The sequence below is a fragment of the Coregonus clupeaformis genome, chromosome 9 (assembly GCF_020615455.1).
Source record: "Coregonus clupeaformis isolate EN_2021a chromosome 9, ASM2061545v1, whole genome shotgun sequence".
Lineage (NCBI taxonomy): Eukaryota > Metazoa > Chordata > Actinopteri > Salmoniformes > Salmonidae > Coregonus > Coregonus clupeaformis.
Genome location: NC_059200.1, coordinates 22,555,597 through 22,571,468, shown reverse-complemented (window position 1 = coordinate 22,571,468; position 15,872 = coordinate 22,555,597). Strand labels below are relative to the sequence as shown.

The 15,872-nt window shown below is 49.6% G+C and overlaps 1 protein-coding gene across 2 annotated transcripts in view; it reads right to left on the bottom strand.

Moving 5' to 3' along the window:
* LOC121573481 (ADP-ribosylation factor-like protein 15) overlaps window positions 1-15,872 on the bottom strand; it is an 83,137-nt gene that overhangs the window by 48,976 nt on the left and 18,289 nt on the right. For both annotated transcript variants that reach the window (XM_041885515.1, XM_041885514.1), the window contains exon 4: window positions 2,147-2,355. In XM_041885515.1, coding sequence (XP_041741449.1) covers window positions 2,147-2,355 — 209 coding nt within the window. The remainder of the gene's footprint in view (window positions 1-2,146; window positions 2,356-15,872) is intronic.

Below are 15,872 nucleotides of genomic sequence, written 5' to 3'. Positions count from 1 at the left end.
TCTGGTGTGGTATCCATGATGACAGCCTGACCCACTGTGATAGGGATGACCTCATGGTCAGGATGACCTCATGGTCAGGGCGACCTCATGGTCAGGGCGACCTCATGGTCAGGGCGACCTCATGGTCAGGGCGACCTCATGGTCAGGGCGACCTCATGGTCAGGGTGACATATATTGATTGTATGATTAGATTGTCTTTATCTGATTGTAATTTGGTTATCTCAACCAGACGTTAGAGCAGGTCAGGTACATTAGAGCTCTAAATGGTGTCTGTCTATTGGCCTTTACCCAGCAGGCAGAACTGGTTGGAGTGCCGTTGTCATTATCGCGTCTTTCATCACCCCATAGGCAGGTTGTATACTGGTTGTATGGGGAAGATGTCTTTACCTGATTGCAATCTGGTTACGTGACGTCTGCTCAACCAGAAAACCCAAATCATTGAGACGTCATGTGTACAATTTAGCCTGCTGGACATGGTGTTAGGCATTCCTTGTCCGTTTGGATTCAAAATGTGGGAAAGGATGTGCATAAAGAGGCCAGTGTCTGAGTGTCATGTTACCATAATTGGTCTACTTGGGTGTGAAGCTACATCCCCAGGCCCAGGGTTGGTGTTAGTTTGTATGTCAGTGTTGCATTGTTACCATAAATTGCCCTGCCTGAGACAGAACAGCCCATAGGGCAGGAGCCTATCTCCTGTTTCTGTAGCGTGAGGTAGCTTGATGTACAAGTACACCCCCTGGACAGGACACTAGTCTATCATTTGCCATCGATATACATTCTATTACAAGTATTATACCATAATCTATAGCATTTATAGCCATCATTGTTTATTACCTCCTGTACGGAGTGTGCAGCAGGTGTGTGTGTGTGTGTGTGTGTGTGTGTGTGTGTGCGCGGGTCAGCTGTTCACCTGCCGGCAATTGTCAACAACCCATCCGCAACCGCCCGGCTATTTGTGTTAAAGTGAAAATCTAGTTGACATCGGCAAAGATCTCTTTCATCTCTGCTTCTCTCGCACAGCGAAGACATTTAGGGACCTGGTAGAAAATGCAATAACTCCATGCAACATTTCCAAATGACATCAGTTTGACCAGTTAAGGGAATTAAAAGCTGTGAAAACGACCCAATGTGTTTTTGATAACATTTCAGTTTTTGCTTGGATGCATATTTTATGTGGTTGAAATATAAATCAGCATTTATGATGCTGATAAAGATAGCACCTTTTGGGCCTCCCGAGTGGCACAGCGGTCTAAGGCACTGCATCGCTACAGACCCTGGTTCAATCCCAAGCTGTGTCGCAGCCGGCCGCGACCGGGAGACCCATGAGGCGGCACACAATTGGCCCAGCGTCGTCCGGGTTAGGGAAGGCCGGACAGGATGTCCTTGTCCCATCGCACTCTAGCGACTCCTTGTGGCGGGCCGGGCGCATGAACACCGACTAAGGTCGCTAGCTGTACAGTGTTTCCTCCGACACATTGGTGCGGCTGGCTTCCAGGTTAAGCGAGCAGTGCGGCTTGGCGGGGTCGTGTTTTGGAGGACGCATGGCTCTCGACCTTCGCCTCTCCCGACTCCGTACGGAAGTTCCAGCGATGAGACAAGACTGTAACTACCAATTGGGGAGAAAAAGGGCAAAAAAGTACCTAAAGAAAGTTCCAGTCTTGTGACTGTCGAATTTGTATAGCGCCTCACACATAACATCTTTCCCAAACAGGCTACTGTTCTGGTCCTCCCTTCTTTAGATTTTAAACTCTTCATTTCACAGCTTTTCTCGTATTGAATTAAACTCTGACATTGTCCTTTTTGACTCAGTGGATCAATGTTAACTTTTTCTGGCCATGTTCCCAAAACATTTGGCCATTGGCGAGTATTTGGCACTTGTGCAGTGAGGCCCTAAAGCTCAGGCTTACACACTAACGCCAGATAAAAAGAATGAAAGATAAACCTCAATGTAGCCTATAGATATGAATTGCACAAAAATGATACATTTATGGTTTTGTCTTTATTCAACCCGCCCGCCCTTCATCCACACAATATATTTCTTGACCCTAAACCCGACGGCACTGCGGATATAACCGCAAGGACTGCGGGTTATGAGTCAACCCACGCATTACTAGTGTGTGTGCGCTTGTGTGTGCGTTCGGCCTACCTCCTGTGTGGTGCGAGCGGCAGGTTTGTCCTGGTGGTTGGCCAGTATGAGAAAGGGCAGGGTGCAGAGCTGGGGGTGCTGCAGGGCAGAGTGGAGCTCAGTGCGGGCCATCTCCAGGTCCTCGTCTGTGGAGGCGCTGTCCAGAATGAACACCACCCCCTGGGAACCCTGGTAGTACCGCGACCAGTACTTCTTTATCGAGTCTGCTCCTGGAGAAAAAAGACAGCCGGATGTACGCGGACACAGGGATGGACGTTCACACACACACACACACAGACGGACGTCCGCAAGCACACACAAACACAGACGGACAAACGCACAGAACACACACACACACACACAAACAGACGCACATGCACACTGACGGACGGACACACGCACACACAAACACAGACAGACAAACGCACAGACGGACGAACGCAGACACACACAAACAGACGCACACTGACGGACGCACCCGCACACTGACGCCCCACACAATTAGTAGTACCACCAGTTCAAATACCTCAATTAAATCAGCTCCTTCAATTGATAGACATGCCCCTACACATGCTATACACATATACACACACACACAATATGAAAACACACACACACATGTTCTCTTGGCACTGGTTCCAGTATGATTTCAAATTATAACACACTGTCACAAGCTATTACAATATTTTAGTGCCAGTCACATTTTTCTGCAACGAAACTGGCTTTTGAACCTCAACTTCAAGAGGCTCGTTCTACATAATTCAATTGTAGGTTGATAATCCAGCAAATAAAATGGATACCTATGAGCAACAGAGACCTCCAGCAAGAAAAGGGGAAAAATACAATGAATTTCAACATCGTTTCAATTGGAACACGTCTGGAGAGCATTTTGCAAATGCTTCTACCCTCCTTTCATAAGATCTTTGTGGATATTGCATTGTGTTTTTAAGACTTCAGGACTGCCAACTTTTAGCCTTCTGCTCTGTTGCGCTGGGGGCCAGTGGGAAAACAACACGTCTGTCTAAATGAAGTGTTCAACACAAAAAAAGGTTGCGTCCCAAATGGAACACTATTCCCTGTATAGTGCACTACTTTTGACCAGACCCCTATCAGATCCTGGTCAAAAGTAGTGCACTGTATAGGGAATAGGGTGCCATTCGGGACACACACAAAAATTATCTTTAAAGCAGAAACAACTCAGAGCACATTAAAGCAGTTCCCTGTGAGAGCCACTCTACAGCACAGTTCAAATGAACTTTCTTTTACAATAAACATATGGTTTCTTTTCTGCACAGCAATTTGGGGGTACAAAAGGCTCACCAGGCAAGGCATGGCTTTGGTTAGCGTGAGTGACAGAGAGGGGGAATAGAACCACAACCTCGTATGAACAAGGTCCATTATCAGGTCCCCCTTTGTTAAATTACTCTCACTGAGTGTGGCTGGAAAAACAACCACTTATTTTTCTGAAATCTAAGAGGAAGAGGCCATGGTTTAACTCTTCCATCTCTGGGGCTATAGGAAAAGTGGACCTGACTGTAATTTGACCACGCCCACCGTCATCTCTCATCAGGGTGTTATTCATTAGGGAATCAAATGGAGGAAAACAGACTGAAAACAGGGAGGGGCTACCTGAACTTGTCCAATAAGAAACGTTTGTTTTCATTTTCCATTGCAAAGCGCTTTAAAACATTTTGCTCTAATGAATACGATCCAGGCTGACTCCGCCCCTCATTACAAGTGTTTACAGACGATTAGCCTACCACTCTCTCTGAGAATCCATTAAAACCTCCACTCCCCAACTCGACCAATATGCCTGCTCAAAACATTGAGTAATATTGCGTGGGAGTTTGAGCTGAAACAGCTTACAGATGAACTATTACGTATCAAAACACCTCAAATAATTGAGTGGGGGGAATAGGGGTTGTGGGGGGGTGGGGGTGGGTAGGACGTTAAGTCTTAACTAGACCGCATTATCAAGATGAATCTATTGCTCAAGAACAGATGCTGAAAAATCTGCCAAGCATAAGAGCTTGGCTATCCATCACTATTATGGCCTGAGAAATAATGTTGAAACCAATGTTCAAACGTCGTCTTTTACAGGCTATTAAGCAATCAGCAAGGCTCCCATTCTCTCATATAAGACCATTGGCTATTGTGTGTGTTCATCTCCCTCTCTGTTTATATACACATGTATGTATGTACACTACCAGTCAAAAGTTTGGACACACCTGCTTATTCATCAAGGGTTTTTCTTAATTTTTTCAATTTTTTACATTTTAGAATAATAGTAAAGTCATCAAAACTATGAAATAACACATATGGAATCATGTAGAAACCAAAAAAGTGTTAAACAAATTAAAATATATTTTATATTTGAGATTCTTCAAATAGCCACCCGTGATGACAGCTTTGCACACTCTTGGCATTCCCTCAACCAGCTTCATGAGGTAGTCACCTGGAATGCATTTAAATTAACAGGTGTGCCTTGTTAAAAGTTAATTTCTTTAATTTATTTCCTTCTTAACGCGTTCGAGCCAATCAGTTGTGTTGTGACAAGGTAGGGGGGTATACAGAAGATAGCCCTATTTGGCAAAAGACCAAGTCCATATTATGGCAAGAACAGCTCAAATAAGCAAAGAGAAACGACAGTCCATCATTACTTTAAGACGTGAAGGTCAGTCAATACGGAACATTTCAAGAACTTTGAAAGTTTCTTCAAGTGCAGTCGCAAAAACCATCAAGCGCTATGGTGAAACTGGCTCTCATGAGGACCGCCACAGGAATGGAAGACCCAGAGTTACCTCTGCTGCAGAGGATAAGTTCATTAGAGTTACCAGCCTCATTTCAGGCCAAATAAATGCTTCACAGAGTTCAAGTCACAGACACACCTCAACATCAACTGTTCAGAGGGGACTGTGTGAATCAATCCTTCATGGTCAAATTGCTGCAAAGAAACCACTACTGAAGGACACCAATAAGAAGAAGAGCCCTGCTTGGGCCAAGAAACACAACCAATGGACATTAGACCAGTGGAAATGTGTCCTTTGGTCTGGAGTCCAAATTGGAGATTTTTGGTTCCAACCGCCGTGTCTTTGTGATCTCTGCATGTGTAGTTCCCACCGTAAAGCATGGAGTAGGAGGTATTATGGTGTGGGGGTGCTTTGCTGGTTATACGGTCTGTGATTTATTTAGAATTCAAGGCACACTTAACCAGCATGGCTACAACAGCATTCTGCAGCGATACGCCATCCCATCTGGTTTGGGCTTAGTGGGACTATCATTTGTTTTTTAACAGGACAATGACCCAAAACACCTCCAGGCTGTGTAAGGGCTATTTTACCAAGAAGGAGAGTGATGGAGTGCTGCATCAGAAGACCTGGCCTCCACAATCCCCCGACCTCAACCCAATTGAGATGGTTTGGGATGAGTCGGACCGCAGAGTGAAGGAAAAGCAGACAAGTGCTCAGCATATGTGGGAACTCCTTCAAGACTGTTGGAAAAGCATTCCAGGTGAAGCTGGTTGAGAGAATGCCAAGAGTGTGCAAAACTGTCATCAAGCCAAAGGGTGGTTATTTGAATAATCTCAAATATAAAATATATTTTGATTTGTTTAACACGTGTTAATTCATAGTGTTACGGATACAGGTATCCTGTATGTGTTTTTTGTGTTTTTCCTCTCCTTCTGCCCTAATCACAGGTGTCCTTTGTGTTCCTGATTGGTGGTCGTTGGGGTGTCCCACCTGTCCGACATCTGTTTGTCTGCTGATTGCTGAGGTGGACCAATCAGTGGACATTCCTCTGCATTGCACCACCTGTTTCTGGTTTTTCACTCACACCTCCCATTGTTTTAAAAGCCAGTCAGTTGTGTTTGCTGACAGACTCTTTTCGTTTGTGAGTATGGATACTGTGGTGTCCTGTTTTTTGTGTACTCAATCATTTGCTGTTACTCTGTATGGTAACTATGTTGTGTGTTCCTGGGAAAAGGGGGATTTAGCAAGTTACCCTTGGGCATACATTACCCGTAGAAAGAACATTGTCTAAAAACACTAGTTAGACCTGAGCGGACTACCCACTGTATTTTTGTATGGTTAGCAGTAGCTTAGTGGTCCTTGAGGCAGGCATGATCAGTTTAGGGTTTTTTGACATTGTTTCATTCCTTGGGTCCTGCTCAGCCCTTTTTCCCAAACCTTTACTGTGTGTTCATAATAAACATTTTGTGTTTGACGGTAGTTTATGGTTGTCGGTGTATTTTTGTTCTCACTGTTTCCGTGTCACTATTCTAATTTGCATGAGTTATGTTACGGGTCTCTTTTCCATCCACCCTAGACTTTTAAAGCCACGGGTTCGTAACAATAGTTTTGATGTCTTCACTATTATTCTACAATGTAGAAAATAGCAAAAATAAAGAAAACCCTTGAATGAGTAGGTGTGTCCAAACTTTTGACTGGTACTGGTATGTATGTACGTATTGTGGCAGATCAGGGGATTGGGTCAAGACGTTTACACAGATCAGACACGGACAGAGTATGATTAGCTCGGTTTCAAGGGTGTTTATTAATAAAATAATCAAAAGAAAAGCTTAGGTCTCCCCCATGAGATCCTCTCCAGGATAACGTCTCCAACTACACAGAAGTTACCTTACTTCCCCCAGTCCTCTCCCATGTGCTGCCCTTCTGGCAGCTTTATGGGCCTTGCACAGCTGGTGAGTAATCCGCCCTTAATTACTCACCAGCTCCCAATTAGTCCTGTCCGGGGAGCCCGTCGAGACCTGGCACGTCCAGCAGATGGAACCACCGCCTCGTGATGTATACTCCATCTGTTACCAGGCCTCGACGAGTCTCCCCCTGGTGGCTGACCTGCTGTACGTGATATCATCCAGATAGGCCGCTGCGTACTGCTGGTGGGGTCGAAGCACTCTGTTCATCAGTCGCTGGAATGTGGGCGAGGCTCCGTGGAGACCGAACAGGAGCACCCGGTACTGGTACAGACCGTCTGGTGTCGAGAACGCCGTCTTCTCCCGGGAGGAGGCTGCCAATTGTACCTGCCAATATCCTTTGGTCAGGTCAAGGGTGCTGATGTTTCTTTCCCAATCGGTCGATTAGCTAGTTCACCCTCAGCATGGGGTAGGCGTCGAATACGCTTATGTCGTTCACACCACAGAAATCATTACAGAAGCGGAGGGCTACTGTCCGGTTTGGGCACCAAAACGATGGGGCTGCAACATGCACTGTGGGACTCTTCAATGACCCCCATCCTCAGCATAGCCTCCACTTCTTGTTTCACTGCCTTCCGTTGGGCCTCCGGAATTCGATACGGCCTCTTTCTTACCATTTCCCCGGGCCGGGTACGGATGTGGTATTCAATGAGGGTCGTGCGGCCCGGCTTCTCGAAGAACACCGCCGTGTTCCGATCGACAAGCTCCCGGAGGTCTTGCTTCTGGGCCGGGTCGAGGTCCTCACTGCTCGGGACCACCACTGGTACCGTTGGCGTCCTGGGTCCCGACCATAACACGGCCAAGACTGTCCTCTCGTGCCACTTCTTCAACAGGTTCACGTGGTAAAACTGTTGAGGTTTCCGACTACCCAGTTGCCGTACGCGGTAGTTGACAGGTCCCAGTTTCTCGACCACCTCGCATGGTCCGTGCCATGTGGCCAGGCACTTACTTTAAGCCATGGGGATCAACACCCTGTCTCCCACCTGGAATTCTCGGGGCTGGGCTCCCCGATTGTAGACCTGGGCTTGGGCGCGTTGGGCCTTCTCCATATGTTCCCTCTCGACTGGCCATATGGCTGTCATCCGCTCCCACATCGTCTCCACGTGCTCTACCACGCTGCATAAGGGGGTCGGTTGGGCTTCCCACACCTCCTTGGCGAGGTCCAGTAGGCCACGTGGCCTCCTCCCATAGAGGAGTTCAAACGGGGAAAACCCAGTGGAGGATTGGGGTACTTCTCGAATTGAGAACATTAGGTGGGGTAGTAGCTGGTCCCAGTTCTTCCCGTCCTGCTCGATGACCTTCCGCAGCATCTGTTTGAGCGTTTTGTTAAAGCGCTCGATGAGTCCATCCGTCTGCGGGTTAAAAACTGAGGTCCAGATCCGCTTGATCTGCAGGAGGGCACACAACTCTTTCATGAGGCGGGACATAAACTCTGTACCTTGGTCTGTCAGGATCTCGATTCCCTTGGATACCGCCGCCCGTAGGGGAATGGCCTCGGGATACCGGGTGGCATAGTCTACTATTACCAAGATGTACCTGTGTCCTCGTGCAGTCTTTACCAGGGGTCCCACTATGTCCATGGCGATGCGTTCAAAGGGCACCCCGATGATCGGCAGGGGAACCAGAGGGTTTCGGAAGTGTGCTTTCGGGGCAGTGAGTTGACACTCCGGGCAGCTGCGACAGTAGTCTTCCACGGCCCTCCTCATCCCGGGCCAGTGGAACCGGGCGGCGACCCGTTCCTGGGTCTTCTCCATTCCCAGGTGCGCCCCCAACAGGTGGGTGTGGGCCAGCTGAAGAACGGTTCCTACGTACCGTCGGGGCAGCAACAATACCTCTCGAAGTTCCCCCAGTTGGCGTGACACCTGATACAAAAGGTTATTCTTAATTTGGAAATGGGGGTATCGCCAGTCACTCACCCCCGGAAGTATATGTCCATCCACCGCTATCACTTGGGTTGCGGCAGCTTTCAAATTCGGATCCTCCCACTGGGCCGTCCCGGATTGTCCCCCAACGGGGTCTCGACTGGCCCCTCAAAATTGAGAAGGGGAGGCTGGGCTCCTCCTCCAGTGGTTCCCCAGGGGATGTTCGGGTTCCGGCTCCCCCTCCAACTCCGGACCCGTAGAGTCAGGTGGGTTAACCGGTGGCGTCCTGGCCGCACAGGCGAGGGGTCGTCCCCGCTCTCTTCTTCGGCCGGCTCGTATCTTTTTTTTCAACTCGTGACCCCATAGGGCCGCGAACAGCGGACAATCCCGTCCCACTAGGATAGGTACCGGCAGCTCTGGTACTGCACCCACCATCATCTGGCAGCTCCCTTGTGGTGTCACGATGTTGGTCCATACGGTGGGATACTGCTTTGTGTCACCGTGAACACAGGAAATCGACATCTCCCTACCCCGTTCGGTCTCCTGGTTCAGCAGGCTCGTAGTTACGAACGTAACCATGCTCCCGGAGTCAAATAGGGCTTCCGTGTCGTGTCCGTCAACCTTCACCGGGACCAAGAGTGCCGTTGATTCACGGTGCGCCCAACAGGAGGTGACATAGTTCACGGCGTGACCCACCTGGTGGCATCAACTCCTCTCGAGCAGGGCAAATCCAGGCAATGTGCCCCCGGGCGCCACACTCAAAACACCTCTGTTGGTCTCCATCTACCTGGGGTCGTCGGTGGCGGGTCCGCCCTTCCCCAGCCGTCTCTCCACGGGTTTGCTGCCCCTTGGCCCTGCCGACTGTCGGTTCAGGGTACACCGTGGTGGGGTTGTCCTTCCGTCCCCTCGCACAGGTCGCAGACTCGTCCCGGCTCCCCCTCAGTAGGGCCTGAGTGTTCTGATGCGTCTCCACTGCTTCCAGGAGGCCCTCCAAAGTCTGGGGCGCACATAGGCTCGCTGCTCTCTTCATGTCGTGGGGTAGCGCCCGTACGAAGCGATCCAGGACCACTTTGTCGAGGATGGAGAGGGTGGATACGTTGGTTAGGATCCATGCCCTGGTGACGCGCAGAAGGTCGCTCATCTGGGCTCGGGGGGATGCGTCGGGTACGAACCTCCAGTCGTGGAACCGTTGAGCCCGATGGGCCAGGCTGTACCCGTAGCGGCTGAGTATCTCCCATTTGAGTCTGTTGTAGTTAGCCGCCTGTTCGTCGTTCAGGTCCCAATATGCCTTTTGGGCATTCCCAGAGAGGAACGGGGCCAGCAGACTTGCCCACTTCAGCCTTGGCCATCCTTCCCATAGCGCTGTCCATTCAAACGTACAGAGGTATGTTTCAATGTCATCGTCTTCGGTTAGCTTGATTAAAAACTGGTTGGGATGGGATTCAGGAGACGCTCCTCCTTGCAGCTTCCTGACTTCCTCCACGAGGCGGACGTTTTGTAGTCGCTGTTCCTCCAGCGTTCGTTGCTGAACCGCCTGTTGTGCTTGTTGGACCCGGACGAACTGAGCTATCAACTCGTCCATGCTGATGCTGTGTAAACGTCAACCCTGATCTGACCACGTTATCAAGATGACCGCATTCTCCACCACTTGTGGCAGATCAGGGTGTTGGGTCAAGACGTTTACACAGATCAGACACGGACAGAGTATGATTAGCTCGGTTTCAAGGGTGTTTATTAATAAAATAATCAAAATAAAAGGATAGGTCTCCCCCATGAGACCCTCTCCAGGATAACGTCTCCAACTACACAGAAGTTATCTTACTTCCCCCAGTACTCCCCCATGTGCTGCGCTTCTGGCAGCTTTATGGGCCTTGCACAGCTGGTGAGCAATCCGCCCTTAATTAGTCCTGTCCGGAGTGCCCGTTGAGACCTGGCACGTCCAGCAGATGGAGCCACCGCCTCGTGATGTATACTAATTTACATTACATTTAAGTCATTTAGCAGACGCTCTACTCCATCTGTTACCAGGCCTCGACGAGTCTTCCCCTGGTGGCTGACCTGCTGTACGCCACAGTATGTATGTACAAAAGTATGTGGACACCCCTTCAAATTAGTGGATTCGGCTATTTCAGCCACACCCGTTGCTGACAGGTGTATAAAATCGAGCACACAGCCATGCAATCTCCATAGACAAACATTGGTAGTAGAATGGCCTTACTGAAGAGCTCAGTGACTTTCAACGTGGCACCGTCATAGTCAGTTCATCACATTTCTGCCCTGCTAGAGCTGCCCCGATCAACTGTAAGTGCTGTTATTGTGAAGTGGAAACATCTAGGAGCAACAACGGCTCAGCCGCAATGTGGTAGGCCACACAAACTCACAGAACAGGACCGCTGAGTGCTGAAGCGCGTAGCACGTAAAAATCGTCTGTCCTCAGTTGCAAAACTCACTACCGAGTTCCAAACTGCCTGTGGAAGCAACGTCAGCACAATAACTGTTTGTCCGGAGCTTCATTAAATGGGTTTACATGGCCGAGCAGCCACAAACAAGTCTAAGATCACCATGCGCAATGCCAAGCGTCAGCTGGCGTGGTGTAAAGCTTGCCGCCATTGGACTCTGGAGCAGTGGAAATGCATTCTCTGGAGTGATTAATTACGCTTCACCATCTGGCAGTCCGACGGACGATTCTGGGTTTGGCGGATGCCAGGAGAATGCTACCTTCCCTAATGCATAGTGCCAACTATAAAGTTTGTTGGAAGAGGAATAATGGTCTGGGGCTGTTTTTCATGGTTCGGGCTAGGCCCCTTAGTTCCAGTGAAGGGAAATGTTAACGCTACAGCATACAATTACATTCTAGATGATTCTGTGCTTCCAACTTTGTGGCAACAGTTTGGGGAAGGCCTGTTCCTGTTTCAGCATGACAATGCCCCCTTGCACAAAGCGAGTTCCATACAGAAATGGTTTGTCGATATCGGTGTGGAAGAACTTGACTGGCCTGCACAGAGCCCTGACCTCAACCCCATCGAACACCTTTGGAATTAATTGGAATGCCGACTGCGAGCCAGGCCTAATCGCCCAACATCAGTGCCCGACCTCACTAATACTCTTGTGGCTGATTGGAAGCAAGTCCCCGCAGCAATGTTGCTACATCTAGTGGAAAGCCTTCCCAGAAGAGTGGAGGCTGTAATAGCAGCAAAGCGGGGGGACCAACTCCATATTAATGCACATGATTTTGGAATGAGATGTTCAACAAGCAGGTGTCCACAAACTTTTGGTAATCTACAAAACATTAAGAATACCTTCCTAATATTGAGTTGCACCCCCTTTGCCCTTCAGAACAGCCTCAATTCGTTGGGGCATGGACTCTACGATGTATCGAAAGCATTCCACAGGGATGCTGGCCCATGTTGACTCCAATGCTTCCCACAGTTGTGTCAAGTTGGCTGGATGTCCTTTGGGTGGTGGACCATTCTTGATACACACAGGAAACTGCAGTGTGAAAACCCCAGCAACGTTGCAGTTCTTGACACAAACCGGTGCACCTGGCACCTACTACCATACCCCGTTTAAAAGGCACTTACATGTTTTGTCTTGAATGGCACACATACACAATCCATGTCTCAATCGTCTCAAGGCTTAAAAATCCTTCTTTAACCTGACTCCTCCCCTTCATCTACACTGATTGAAGTGGATTTAACAAGTGACATCAATAAGGGATCATAGCTTTCACCTGGATGCACCTGGTCAGTCTATGTCATGGAAAGATCAGGTGTTTTGTCTACTCAGTGTATATATGTAACTTTAGATGAACAGAAAACATGACCACAAGCCAGTTTACCAGAAAACATATTGCATTACAATCACGTGTGACAATAATAGAAACCACATTTTCCACAAATGCTATGACATCATGCATGGTGTGAGATTAGTGTTTTCAGATGCCTAGGCTACACACTGACTAACTGGCTGCTACACACTGACTAACTGGCTGCTACACACTGGCTGCTACACACTGACTGGCTGGCTGCTACACACTGACTAACTGGCTGCTACACACTGACTAACTGGCTGCTACACACTGACTAACTGGCTGCTACACACTGACTAACTGGCTGCTACACACAGACTGGCTGGCTGCTACACACTGACTGGCTGGCTGCTACACACTGACTGGCTGGCTGCTACACACTGACTGGCTGGCTGCTACACACTGACTGGCTGGCTGCTACACACTGACTGGCTGGCTGCTACACACTGACTAACTGGCTGCTACACACTGACTAACTGGCTGCTACACACAGACTGGCTGGCTGCTACACACTGACTGGCTGGCTGCTACACACTGACTGGCTGGCTGCTACACACTGACTGGCTGGCTGCTACACACTGACTGGCTGGCTGCTACACACTGACTAACTGGCTGCTACACACAGACTGGCTGGCTGCTACACACTGACTGGCTGGCTGCTACACACTGACTGGCTGGCTGCTACACACTGACTGGCTGGCTGCTACACACTGACTGGCTGGCTGCTACACACTGACTGGCTGGCTGCTACACACTGACTGGCTGGCTGCTACACACTGACTGGCTGGCTGCTACACACTGACTGGCTGGCTGCTACACACTGACTGGCTGGCTGCTACACACTGACTGGCTGGCTGCTACACACATGACTGGCTGGCTGCTACACACTGACTAACTGGCTGCTACACACTGACTGGCTGGCTGCTACACACTGACTGGCTGGCTGCTACACACTGACTGGCTGGCTGCTACACACTGACTGGCTGGCTGCTACACACTGACTGGCTGGCTGCTACACACTGACTGGCTGGCTGCTACACACTGACTAACTGGCTGCTACACACTGACTAACTGGCTGCTACACTGACTAGGCTGCTACACTGACTAACTGGCTGCTACACACAGACTGGCTGGCTGCTACACACTGACTAACTGGCTGCTACACACTGACTGGCTGGCTGCTACACACTGACTAACTGGCTGCTACACACTGACTGGCTGGCTGCTACACACTGACTAACTGGCTGCTACACACAGACTGGCTGGCTGCTACACACAGACTGGCTGGCTGCTACACACTGACTAACTGGCTGCTACACACTGACTGGCTGGCTGCTACACACTGACTAACTGGCTGCTACACACAGACTGGCTGGCTGCTACACACAGACTGGCTGGCTGCTACACACTGACTAACTGGCTGCTACACACTGACTAACTGGCTGCTACACACTGACTGGCTGGCTGCTACACACTGACTAACTGGCTGCTACACACAGACTGGCTGGCTGCTACACACAGACTGGCTGGCTGCTACACACTGACTAACTGGCTGCTACACACTGACTGGCTGGCTGCTACACACTGACTAACTGGCTGCTACACACTGACTGGCTGGCTGCTACACACTGACTAACTGGCTGCTACACACAGACTGGCTGGCTGCTACACACAGACTGGCTGGCTGCTACACACTGACTAACTGGCTGCTACACACTGACTAACTGGCTGCTACACACTGACTAACTGGCTGCTACACACAGACTGGCTGGCTGCTACACACTGACTAACTGGCTGCTACACACTGACTGGCTGGCTGCTACACACTGACTGGCTGGCTGCTACACACTGACTAACTGGCTGCTACACACTGACTGGCTGGCTGCTACACACTGACTGGCTGGCTGCTACACACTGACTGGCTGGCTGCTACACACTGACTAACTGGCTGCTACACACTGACTGGCTGGCTGCTACACACTGACTGGCTGGCTGCTACACACTGACTGGCTGGCTGCTACACACTGACTGGCTGGCTGCTACACACTGACTAACTGGCTGCTACACACTGACTAGCTGGCTGCTACACACTGACTGGCTGGCTGCTACACACTGACTGGCTGGCTGCTACACACTGACTGGCTGGCTGCTACACACTGACTGGCTGGCTGCTACACACTGACTGGCTGGCTGCTACACACTGACTGGCTGGCTGCTACACACTGACTGGCTGGCTGCTACACACTGACTGGCTGGCTGCTACACACTGACTGGCTGGCTGCTACACACTGACTGGCTGGCTGCTACACACTGACTAACTGGCTGCTACACACTTTGTGCATCCCAAATGGCACTCTATTCCCTATATAATGGACTACTTTTAACCAGGGCCCATTGGGAATAGGGTGCCATTTGGGACACATCACTGGTCTGGTTTACACTAGAGCAGTGTTTCCCAACCTTGGTCCTCGAGTACCCCCAACAGTACACATTTTTATTGTAACCCTGGACAAGCACACCTGATTCAACTTATCAACTAATCATCAAGCCCTCAATGTGTTGATTGAGGTGAGTTTGTCCAGGGCTATAACGAAAACGTGTACTGTTGGGAGTACTTGAGGCACTAGAGCATCAGAGCTGAGAAGTCCTTCCCTGGTGCGATCCACCCACCGACCTGGTACACAGACAATATCTCAAAGACCCTATCTTCATTTTTCTTTACACGATTCCTCACATCCTGTTTCCTCAACTCCTTGTCAACTGTATTGGAGGAGAAGGTCCCCCCCTCTGACCTTCTTTTGGGAAAAGAGGTGTGCATGGAGAGATGATGTGAGGAATCGAGGAAATATTAATAGAGAAAGAGCCACAGACAGACAGACAGACAGACAGACAGACAGACAGACAGACAGACAGCATGATGTCATCATCCCACTGACGAGAAACAGGCTGTGAGGAATCCCTCTGTTTTGAACTCCCATCTCATCTCTCATAAAGACACACACAGACCGAAAACATCACAGAGACCAACCAAAAACATCTCAGCCAGAGGGCAGACGAACCAAAAACACTACAATCCCTAGCAGACAGACACGACTACTGTCAGGGAGATAAAGACAGAGCCAAACAGAAACAATACACAGCGCTGTATGACCTGGTGACCTGCAAACATCTCACAGATCAGATTCAACCACCACAGTCCTGTCTCCCTAACTCCCAGAGACACCCAATGATTCATTATTTAGTGACGGAACTAAAAAGACAAAACAGACCCCCCCCCCCGGCGAACAGAACTAAACAGCAGCTAGGGTATCCCTGTCTGGAACAAAGGGAGAGTCACTGTACACACCAATGATGTCATATGGC